Source organism: Platalea leucorodia (assembly GCF_965183815.1).
Source record: "Platalea leucorodia genome assembly, chromosome: 13".
In the NCBI taxonomy this organism is placed as follows: Eukaryota; Metazoa; Chordata; class Aves; order Pelecaniformes; family Threskiornithidae; genus Platalea; species Platalea leucorodia.
Window position 1 is genome coordinate 1820550 of NC_138835.1, and position 12152 is coordinate 1832701.

The window sequence follows — 12152 nt, forward strand, 5'->3', positions numbered from 1 at the left end:
TCCTCCCGAGGTGTGTGCCTTCCTCAGGGGACTACGCTGAGATGAGAGGAGCCGCTTCCAAGAAGTGCCTAATTGTCCCCATCACCTCCAAAAGGACTCCGGAGGAGCAGCTCACATAGGGCGTCTGTGTTATAGGCAGGTAAATTCAGGTGGGTGAAAACTGGTTGAGCAGAAATAAGGTTTTTTTTTTCCCTTGATGCCCTTCTCATCCTGGATTTGCTTTCAATGCTCTGGCCCAACTCAACAAACTGTTGCACTTGCACGTAACACAGAACGGCGTTGCACTGCTACATTTAACTACAGCTGCTTTAAAGACACTAAACATTGACCTGTGCCTAACGCTTCACCAAACGAGAATAAATTAGCCTTAAGGAAAAGCAAATTAATTTGCCTCTAAGAAACTCTTTTGTTAAATGCCCTGGAGAGGTATTAAATTAAGCTTGCTGCAATGCCAAAGCAATTTCTGTTGGCACTTTCCCGACACAGTGCATACAGCCGCAGAGCTCCCACTGCCTGCGTTGTTTCGGGGTCCCGGGATTTATTTGGCAGGCTTGTTCTTCTTTGCAGGTGCATGGAGACTGTTCAGATCTTCTTGTTTGGTGACACTGTGATCGGAGCTGCCGTGAGAACAGTCCTTCGTAACGCTGTAGTACACCGGGGCGGCGTACGGCGCGGGGTTCTCCGCACTCTTCTCTTCGCACTTGCATAACTTCCTAAAGGCAGCCCTGAATTTCTGTGACATGAGGCTGTAGATGATGGGGTTGATGGCACTGTTCAGGTAGATGCACATGCGGCAGAAGAGGAGGAACCAGATGTTCAGGTACGGCGGGTCCATGAAGGAGTTCACCACCACCAACGTGCGATAGGGCATCCACAGAAGGGCGAAGAGGACCACCACGACAGCCAGCATTTTGGTCACCTTGCCAGTGGGGATATGCAAAAAGAGAAATAGTCAGACAATGCTAAATCTCCAGCAGAGCTTTCCCACCTGGAGAATCATAGAATCATAGAATCATTAAGGTTGGAAAAGACCCTTAAGATCATCGAGTCCAACCGTTAACCTATCACTGCCGAGTCTTCACTATACCATGTCCTCGAGCACCACATCTATCTGTTCTTTAAACACCTCCAGGGATGGGGACTCAGCCCCTGCCCTGGGCAGCCTGGGCCAGGGCCTGACTACCTTTTTGGCGAAGAAGTTTTCCCTAATACCCAACCCAACCCTGCCCTGGCGCAGCTTGAGGCCGTTCCCTCTCGTCCCATCGCTTGTTCCTGGGGAGCAGAGACCGACCCCCCCGGCTCCAGCCTCCTTTCAGGCCGTTGCAGAGAGCGATGAGGGCTCCCCTCAGCCTCCTCTTCTCCAGGCTGAGCCCCCCCAGCTCCCCCAGCCGCCCCTCCCCAGCCTTGTGCTCCAGCCCCTGCCCCAGCCTCGCTGCCCTGCTCTGGCCACGCTCCAGCCCCTCCATGGCCGCCTTGGGGTGCGGGGCCCAGCGCTGAGCACAGCATTCGAGGGGCGGCCTCACCAGTGCCCAGTACAGGGGCACCATCACCTCCCTGCTCCTGCTGGCCACACTATTCCTGATACAGGCCAGGATGTCATTGGCCCTCTTGGCCACCTGAGCACACTGCTGGCAAGTGTGAAAAAGTAGTGCAGACAGCTAATTCAGTCTACATATTGCTTGTATCTCTCTTTAAGCATTTAAAATAGGCACACAAGCCATGGGGCTGGTCCTCTCTGAATCCATTTTGTTCATAAAACAGCCTTGCATAAATAAACCCCTTAAAGGTCAGGTTTTCACCCACCGTTGAAGAGCCTTTGAAGCTCTTTAGGGCAAGCACCCACCAGCCTGGAAATGGGCTAGGATAATCATGGGAATTCCTGTACCACAAAGCAAATTTGAAAATTGCACATAACAATAAATCAATGGGGAAACTTGTGTAAAAGTGGGGTCCTAGCTTTTGGGGGTGCCGTGGGGTGTGTCTCAACTCCCTGCCTAGGATCTTCTGCTTCCCTGTGCCAGCTACGCTCTTCCCAGGGACAGGCTGCTGGTACAGAGCAGCACTGAGAGCAGAGAGACCGCCCGCAGTCTTACACAAACTCCTCCTTGTGCTGATACGGGAGTTACTCAGCTAATTGGCGGGGGTTATTTTAATTTGCAGCACGCTAGGGAAGCACTGCGTTAACATATTAGGAACAAGAAGATACTGAGAATTCAGAAGTGAGCAGTAATTGCTCTCAGCTCAGCTCAAGCTTGTTTAAGAAAATGGGGTTTTTGTACTGAAACTCCAGTGATCCTAATAATTTTGGCAGCTATTTCTGGTAGGTGACAATCCTCCTCCAGCAAATACTTACAGAATACACATGTCCCCAAGGAGGAAAGTATGAGTAAACACTGATGCCACACACATATTAAGGCAGCGGCGTTTCAAACGTCAGAAAGGGAGTTGTGCAATGAGTCTGGTTCTCGATATGGAAATAAGCACTTAGATCATGTTCACAGTCTCTCGGCTTTTCTTGGAGTGTTTTTTTTACTTAGTCACAAGCGACTATGCCTTCCTGCAATGCTCTCAGTAGAAATTGGGGGTGGTTGGTAATGGCAACAAAACTTTCCCTACAAGAAAGGGACTATTGTCAAGCTGAGGCCAAAATAGAAGTGTTTTGCTGTGTGTGGCTTAATGGGAATGTGAGGACACTTCCCAGAACAAGATCTTGCAGCGATGCGATGAGTGCTGAGGCTGTTGCTAAGACTGCAGCACGTTTGCTGCCGCAGTTTGTTGCCTTTTGGGAAAGATATGAGAGATTGTACAAGATGTGTCAGTAAAAGGTAGCTTCAGAGCTTTTCAGTGCCTTTTACAAGGACTGGCTGGATGCAGAAGAGCGAGAGCCATCTCACAAACTTTTGGTTTCAAGCCACCCTATCTAGCGTGCAACGGCTAGGGCCATAATCCGGTTTATAGAAGTAATGCTCCTGAACAGGTAGGCTGGGAGTGGACAGCAGCCCAGTGGCACACAGTTGACCGTGGTCAAAATCTCTACGTACCAGCACGGTACAGCGAGATCGAGTGCACCCTCGGCAAGTCTGCAGATGACACCGAGCTGAGCGGAGCGGCTGACCCGCCTGAGGGACGGGATGGCATCCAGAGGGACCTGGGCAGGCTGGAGAAATGGGCCTGTGTGAACTTCATGAGTTCAACAAGGCCAAGGGCAAGGTCCTGCACCTGGGTTGGGGCAACCCCCGGTGTCAGCACAGGCTGGGGGATGGAGGGGTGGAGAGCAGCCCTGCCGAGGACTTGGGGGTGCTGATAGACGAAAAGCTGGATGTGAGCCGGCAATGTGCTCTCGCAACTGTTTCAGTACAAAAGCAGCCGTACCCTGGGCTGCATCCCCCGCAGCGTGGGCAGCGGGGCGAGGGAGGGGATTCTGCCCCTCTGCCCCGCTCTGGGGAGACCCCCCTGGAGCCCTGCGTCCAGCTCGGGGGTCCTCAGCACGGGAAGGACATGGAGCTGTGGGAGCGGGGCCAGAGGAAGCCACCAAAATGCTCCGAGGGTGGCCCAGCTCTGCTGTGAGGGCAGGCTGAGAGCTGGGGGGTTCAGCCTGGGGAGGAGGAGGCTGCGGGGAGACCTCACTGCAGCCGTTCAATACTTAAAGGGGGCCTACAAGAAAGATGGGGACAGTCTTTTTAGCAGGGCCAATAGTGATAGGACAAGGGGTCATGGTTTTAAACTAAAAGAGGGGAGATTCAGACTGGATATAAGGAACAAATTTTTTACAATGGGGGTGGTGAACCACTGGCAGGGGTTGCCCAGAGAGGTGGGAGCTGCCCCATCCCTGGAAACACTCAAGGCCAGGCGGGATGGGGCTCTGAGCACCCTGATCTGGTTGGAGATGTCCCTGCCCGCGGCAGGGGGATGGACTGGGTGGGCTTGAAAGGTCCCTTCCAGCCCAAAGCATCCTGTGACTCTGTGATTCTATGGCTGTAGCCGTTGCCTCCCGCTGAGGCTGGCAGGGCAACCTGGGCTCGACCACCCCTTGCCAAGGGAAGGAGCATCCTGACAGCACTGGTGAGACCGTATGGCTGCGGTCTGCACCGCAGGACCTGGGAACAGAGAGCTCCCAATACCAGCTCAGCCCAGAAAGGCACAGATTTTGCTTCAACGCCGTACGCCACGTGAGCAGTGCCCATGCATGGGACCTGCATTTTCTACTTCTCTGTACATCTTTATAGCAAATAGACGCAGCAGCGATGGAGCATTCAGCCACGCTGCTGCCTTCCGCAGTCCCGCTTCTCAGGTGTGCAGAGAGAATTGCTTTTGCCATATTTTTGATGCATCTGAGGTTTATTTCCCGAGAACCTGAATGAAGTTGAGCTGAACAAAACTGTGCTAATAGCTGAACCCTACGGCAAAATGCAACCAACTCCTCAGCTTAAGCGATCTCAAGCACAACTGCAGTCAGAATTTAATTCCCCCCTACTAAGCAGTTTATTCCTCCTGGGGGATGAGGGCAGGCTCAGTGCTTTTCCATCCCATGCAGAGACTGAACACATCCCGGTCCTGCCTGGAAGGGTCCCTGTTAAGGGACTGTCTTGGGGGTAAGGGTGGGGGGAGTCTTTCCATCAACTTCAGCAGTCCTAGGCAGCAGGATTGCTGCAAAATATGCCCTGGAAAAGTGAAATACCAGGCCCCTGCAGGTCCTCGCTGCGACACAGCCAGTCCTCACTCAGCCGTTGTCTCAGCTCCCGAGATGAAAATTTACCCCCGCAGGGCTGGGGAGAATAAATCCCTGAGCTTTTATACACCGGGCTCTGCTCTCTGGCAGGGGTCCCTCCGGGCCGGGAGGTTTCTGTATGGCCAAAATGTCTCCTTTAAAGCTAACAGATTAATATTGCTTATGTGCTTTCTCCCGAGACTGAAACATCTTTGGCTTTTTGACTGTTGTAACTCTCTGCCTTGTTTTACTGTTCAGGAATCCACGACACTTGTGAAGAGCGATCTGAACTCTGCACCCGAGTGACAGCACTGGGGGAGCGTAGCCTAATAAGGCTGAAAAGTCAGCTCATTCCGGTCCTTTCTGAGACCAAAAGAAGTGTAATCTGGAAAAGAACCAGTGCTTCATCTGCTTTTTACCCATAACTGCCCCTGCTTTTTGGCTGGTTGTTACAGAAATGCCGGCGGTGCCAGCGCTCGCCCAGCTCCCACCCGAGCAAGATCCCACCACCTCCCTCCAGACTGCAGAAGACCACAAAGTGCTGTCCTCCAAAGCTGGCTTCCCGCTACGCGTCCTTCAGCCCTGCGGAAAAGCTGGCTTGGTCCCGGGAGGGGAAACCGGCTGGAAACAGCACCAGGAGGATTTATTGCCTCCGTCTCACTAAATGTCCTCAGCGCTGCCCGAGGACGCCGCATCCAGACCACAAGCTGGGACAGGCAACCCCTGCCCGGAGCTTGCTCCAAGATTGAAATTTGCCTTTTAAAGCCAACCGTCTGTCCGGACTGTGTTCTCCTGGGTGCGACTTCAGCAAAGTTGTGTCGCATAGGATGTCTCCTCTGGATCAAACCTAACGGTCCATCCCGAACTCACTCTCATATCCCCATCGTGGGGAAAGAAATCTCCAGCATTGCCTGCATGCATGGCTGAAACCTGTCTCCGTGCCTTTCCTCGCTCTACCTTGCTGAGGCGAGTAACTATAGCACACTCGAGCTGCTCTGAACTTAATTCTGGTGCTCGTATGACCAACAAACCTCATCAGCACTGAGGAGAGTTTGGGACATTTATCCCTAACTGGAGTAATCCTGAATTATGGCCCCAAAAAACCAGCTGCACCCAAAAAAGCCAGAGCTTTGCTGTAGCTCAAAGCATTCCTCAGGGAAGCACCAGCTCAGGGACAGCAATTTTTCCGACAAGTGTTTTGCCACAGCTCTGTTGTACATAGCGTGTGCACACAGCAGCTGTGAAGGAGCTACGGGTAGGAGCAAGGCAAGTGTTTGCAGACAGAAGGGGATGTTTTACTAGAACAGTCGATATTTAGCTGGAAGCCACTTTTGAGCACATAAGACAGTGTTGTTGCTGGATGGCCAAGGCTGTCTGCTGTACAGACCCCTCACTACCTCATCTTCCACCGCCGTGGGCCAAGCCCGGTGTAACTCCTAGAGCAAACCCACCGTGAGCATCTTCCTCGCTCCATGAAGATGATCGGCATCTTACATCCCCGCGCAGCCCTTCCAACCCATCCCCTCTGTCCAGCCTCTGCCCCTGGCCTGGAGGCCACAGGGGCTTCTCCCCAGCCGGTGTCACCCCTCCTCCTCCAGGCACCACCATCCTGAGCCGAGCATCCTTTTCCAGGAATCCCACTCCCTCTAGTGGTCCCTCTCCGGCAGGTGGAATACGTGCTAGGAGGTGGCCGGTGGTTGTATCTGTGGCCCTTCCTTCTATAGGCGATAAATACAGCAAAACTCACGCCTTGCGTTGTCCTGCTCCAGGCTTAGGTGTTTTAGAGGCACCAGAGAGGGAACAGCAGCATCTGCATACCCTGAAAAGCAAGCAGCGCAGCGCTGGGGCTGCGTAGGAGCACATCCACAGCAAAACACCCCCGGCCGTACAGGCTCTTTGGAGTCAAGGGAGAAAAATGGGCACCTCTGGGGCAGCCCCTTTTGGGCTTCTCTCGGGGGACTCTGGGCACGGTGCCTGGAAGAGCCGGTTCCCCCATAAAGAGAGGCCAGAGGAGGAGCGCTGACATGGGTGCCTGGACCCTGGTCAGAGGGACCACCCGACGCCCATCCTCCTGCCCCGCTCTGCTCTCCTGGCCGGCAGATCCTCCGGGAGCCAAACCGCCCTCTCACACCACCGGGCTGCGGTGGGAATCCGGCAGGTGTTTGCGCACCATCACCCCAACAAACTCACAAGGTGTTTGCGGGGTTGGAGTCCCGCTTCGCCGCGTCACTGGGACACAACCCGCTGTCTGCAGGGTCCTGCGAAGGTCTCGCTGCACATGTGAAGCCTGCCCGACAGCAACACTATTGCTGTTTTGGACCAAACTTGCAACTGTGGTTTCTAATGGTGTCTTTAGTGGTTTAGTCTTCATGGCAATTGCATTTTAAAGACGCTGCACCCTCACTTCGACCTTCCCCACCGGTAGCACATGCATCACTTTCACAACCTCCTGATCACCCTGTCAGGTTGGAGACCACCAGCACTTGTTATTAGAGCGGTTTCCAATGCCGTGTCCTCCCTCCTGATGCTCAGGACAAGACCCTTTACCAAGGGCCCCCATGGGAATTCCTGGGGACATTTTCAAGGGCTGTAAGCACTTCTCAGGAGAGCGTGAGAGGTCGATGGCATTACCTGTCAGGCTGCCCTTTCCTTTCCACTCTGGCCACGGGTGCTCAATGAGCAAGAAAACCTGCTTATGAGCTCCTCAGCCAGCATCAGCTATTGCAAAGCAGCGTCCGGTGCTCTGAGTTGAGATCCGCCTGTGTTTTTCCTCTGGTTTTGAGGGCAGTGATGCCATGGCTATCAGAAAATCAGAGAGGAAACCTTTGTGAAGACAACACAGGACACTGGTGTCCAGGCTGCTCCCTTTTAGGGCTCGTACCTGCTCATTGCACAGGGGCTTTTTGCCGTGGATTGCCTTGGAGGTGAACCTTGCCTGGAGAAGACCACTCAGGTCCCTTCTGTGCCTCTCTCCCGCCTTTGCTAAAGCCAAGTGTGGGGCGTCCCATGGATCGGGGTGCTGGGGGTGCTATGGGGGGCCATAACCCCTGGACTTTGCCCTGCCCCTTCGCATGGGCACACGCACCTCTGTCTCCATTGCCCGCAGGTCCCACTGCGGGGCCCCACTGGCCACATGAAGGCTCTCCTCTGCGCTCAGTTTTAAGCCCCTTCTTCTATCCAGCATCTCCATCTGCCAGCTCTGCTGGCATGAAGGGATTCAGCTACCTTCTTTCTCACAGTAAAATCCCTTTCTTAATGATCTGCCCGTTCCCCAGCCCTCAGCCCGCGCTTCCCCTCTGCTCTGCCCCCACCGCCCCTCTGGGGTCCTGCACGCTGAAGCATCTCCCCGAAAATATCATTCCTGTGGCCCTGGCTGCCCTTGCAGAGGGAGAGGAACTCCAGGCGGAATCCAGTGATGACCCCTTGGGGTCTCTGGAGGCCTCTTTCCTCCCTGGGTGCTTGGGTGGTTGGTTTTTCCCTCATAACTAGGTGCAGAATCATGACTCACTGCAGCTTCTGCTCCTTAGTCCATTGCACCACCAGCAAAAACCTCCAGCTGGATTCAGTGCTAAGGCAGATGCTCGGGCAGGACCGGGGTTTGTTATGCTCGAAGCACTCCTGTACGCACCGCCCGAAACTCTCATCAAAACAGCCACGTGGTTTTGCTTGGCGTTGGTGGATGCCAAGTTAATAAGATAACTTTGTTCTACACCGAGCATCCAGCAGATCAACCCTCAGCAATGAACCAAATGGTTAAAGTTGAACTCCCAGATCTTGTTTTTTCCCCCTCCGATTTTTATGGACGGTCCTATAAATTTCCCTCTGATTATATATAAAATGAAGGAATCATGTCCTGTGACATATCCAAATTGGGAAAGACGTTAATGGAAAAACCCGGACTGCAGCCACCTCTGGGGTGCAGCACTGCATCCATCTGACAGCCGCCAAACCGGGTGTCAGCCACCCGGCCCACGCGCCACCGCGGCCACAGCCGGCGCTTCTTCCTCCGTCGCTCTCAACACAGCCTGCTTTGAGGAGCTGCTGGTGTGAAACCAGAAGCAATCATTCAACAAAACATAGCTGGAAGCCCTGGGAAACCGCTTTACAGTTTAAAAACTCAGTGCCACCTTTATTCCTAATGATGCCAGCTCTGCGATGTCAGGCGAGGCAGAGGAAGTCTTTCCATGCTAAGATGTTTTGGGAGGTATTGATGATCTTGAGAAAATGCCTGGTGTAACAGAAAAGAGAGCACGAGAGCTTTCCAGGAGGAGGAGCGCCCGTCATCCAGCCCCATCCGGACCAACGGCCTCAGCCACTCGTCCCAACGATGCTGGCGCACGCTGCGTGCGGCACGGCCGCCCCACGGCACCGCGCGGCGGGGGGAGCGGCGCAGCCCCTGCGGCGGCTGCTCTGGAAGGAGAGGTCCATCGACCTGCACCTCTAGGTCCTGCCTTGTCGTATCTAGAGACCTCGCTGCTGAACGCTGTGCCCGAGGCTCCCGCAGCAGCCAGCGACCCTGGGAGAGCGGGCAAGTACTTTGGCAGAAGTCAGGGCTTGCTTCAAACCTTTCTGTGCTGGAGAGAGGGAGAAAAAGCTGAACTGGAAAGACTGAGAAGGTCATGAAGAAATACACGTTCTCTGGGCTGTTCGCTTCCCCTCCATGACTCTGAATCGCCTCTCCTGGGGAATGGAGGTTCCTGCGCAAGTCAGGCAATGAGCTACTGAGCTGGAAACACGAGGACTTTAGGACAGGCTGAAACCTGTTTCAGGCTGTCTGGAAATCACAACAGAAGTGGTGATTTCAGTGATTTAAGCCAGGCTCCCAGATTCAGCCCTTTCCTTTAAAATAGCCCATGTCTCTGCCTGTGCGAAGTTTGAAACTGGGATGGGACGGTCTCCTGCAAACAGCCAGCGAAGAGGCAACAGAGTCCCGCCATGTCCAGGTGCTGTCCCATCCAAGGAGATGGGGCAAGAAACAGCAATTGTCCATGTGGAAAGAGGAAGAACGAGGGCGGGAGGTGGGAGGAGAAGGAGCTGGGGGGCGAGCAGGCAGCTGAATGACAGAGGAGCCACCGGGAGGGACGAGGCGACACTGTCACACCCAGGCACCTTCCCCAGCTGCAGGCGGCGGGGCCGCAGCCAGGGCTGGGCTCACGGGGCAGGGGCTCGTCCCAGCTCTCCCCGCCCTGTGCTCCCCTCAATCCAAGGTCACCCACGCAGGACCCTGCCTGGGAGGCGAGTCCCGCCGGCATAATGTGACCCAGCGCTCCCCTCCTCGGGGAGGCAATCAGTAATTAATTACCCAGCAAACACCCCTGCCCTCCTGCTGGAGCCCTGTCCTGCTCCATCGAGCTCAGCCAAAGCAGGGGGAGCCCATCTGTGCCGCCAGACCCCAGCTGGGCTTGGGGGAGACCCTCCGTGCAGCAAACCGACCCTCCCGGCTCCCCTTACAAAGGGAAGCAAAATATCGGGGCACCCCATCCCCTGCCAGCATGCCCCCCAAAGCACTGAGCCCCTGAGAGCCCTGCCCGCCGCCCAGCGTGCCCCGGCCCGGCGGGGAGCCCCTACCTGCTTGCGGGAGCCCAGGGCCCCCTTGCTGCCCCGGCAGGAGAGCTTGAGGGAGCCGCCTTGACGCGTGGAGCCCAGGCAGGAGTGCTGCGGGGTGGCGGGCAGGGGGCTCATGAAGAGGATGCGGGCAATCAGGCCGTAGAGGACAGTCGCCAGCCCCAAGGGGATGACGTAGAAGACAGCAAAATCCAAGAAGTAAATGGGCATGTAAAGGCTTCTGGAGACCCGGTAGCCACAGCTGACCTGCGCCCCATCCGAGAAGGTGACCTGGGTCGTGTCCACCAGGAAGAACCACATGAGGCAATAGAGGGAGGTGAAGAGCCACAGCGAGGAGATGATGCGCTTGGCGCGGGACACGGTGCACAGGAGCTGCGCTCTGATGGCGTGGCAGATCGCGATGTAACGCTCCACCGTGAAGGCGGCGATGGACCAGGCGGAGATGTTGATGCCCAGGTACTGCAAATAGGTGATGCAGAGGCAGCCGGCGTAGCCGTACACCCAAGAAGCCACCACTTCGGAGATGTTGGGCAGCCCGGCCGCCAGCAGCACGATGAGGTCGGCCACCGCCAGGCTCACCAGGTAGCAGTTGGTGGGGGTCACCATGTGCTTGATGCGCAGCACCACCAGCACCACCAGCACGTTGCCCGCGATGCCCACCCCGCAGATGAGCAGCACCAGCAGGATGGTGACCACCTGCAGCTCCAGGGGCTGCCGGGGCATCCTGCCCAGCGTCTGGTTGCCGCTGCCGCCCAGCGCGGCTCCGGGGCTGGCCGAGCCGTTCTCCATCGCCCCCCGAAGCCTTCCCCGGCCGAGCTCCGGAGGGAGAGGGGGAGCCGCAGCCGCAGCCGGGAGCCCCCCGCTGCCCCCGCGCCCCCTCCCCGCCCTCCCGCCCGCCCCGGCTCCTCCCTCTCCTTTTTTTCCCACGATTCACCCCAAGTCTTGCAGCCGCCCGACTCCTTGCACCCACCTCCCCTGCAAACTCCCTCCGTCGGGAGCGGCGGGGGCGGCCAGGACCACCCCAGTCCCCGGGACCCCCCCGGGACCCCCCAGCCCTGGGAGCCACCCGGGACAGCCCAGATCCCCCAGCTCCCGGGACCTTCCAGGGCCCCCCCGACCGCCGGGACCCCCGGGAGGCACCCGGACCTCCCCAGGGCCGCCCGCGACCCCCGGGCCCCCCAACCCCGGGACCCCCCCTCCGCCCCCCGCCCGCATCCCCCGCCTGCGCCCGCCGGGTCCTAGCGCACCGCTGAGGCGAAGAGGAGGAGGAGGAGGAGGAAGGAGCCCAGGCAGGGGATGGGGGTGGCAGGCTGGAGACCCCGGGGGTGGAGAGGCACAGGGGCTGGGAGCACCCCAGCAAGGAGTGGCTCCGCTCCGGGACCCGGGACTGGGGGCACCTTGTGTCCCCAGCCGAGCCACGGGCTGCCCTCCGGGCAAGGAGAGCTGAGGATGAGGGCTCCTTCCTTCCTCATCCTCAGGAGGATGGGACCAGGGTGATGCTACAGAGAACCACGACCTCTCCTGTTTCCCTTGGGCTGGGGCAGAGGAGCCCCTTCTCTGGGGGTCATCAAACACGAGGTAGCGACCTCCGCACGTCGTCTTTCCCACAGCCGCCCTGTCCCGAGCAAGCCCACGGTGTCACTCCCTTGGGGAAAGGTTTACCTGGGAGATCCCATATCGCCCCGACAGTCAGGCTGGGATAGCTGGTATCTCCCTGATGGTCAGGCTGGGATAGCTGGTATCTCCCTGATGGTCAGGCTGGGAGATCCAGTATCTCCTTGATGGTCAGCAGCGGCCAGAATTTGCTACCAGCTCCGTGCTTGCTCCTGACGTACCCACAGTCTGCCGGAAAATGCATTTTCAAATTGAAAGAGCAATT

General features: G+C 56.8%; 1 protein-coding gene across 1 annotated transcript; it reads right to left on the reverse strand.

Moving 5' to 3' along the window:
* Window positions 1-538: 538 nt before the first annotated feature.
* LOC309596915 (thyrotropin-releasing hormone receptor-like) lies at window positions 539-11062 on the reverse strand (the record flags this gene model as incomplete). The annotated part of the gene is made up of 2 exons (XM_082325679.1): window positions 539-919; window positions 10277-11062. 2 exons carry the CDS (start codon window positions 11060-11062, stop codon window positions 539-541), a joined length of 1167 nt encoding a protein of 388 aa, XP_082181805.1.
* Between the last annotated feature and the right edge of the window lie 1090 nt (window positions 11063-12152).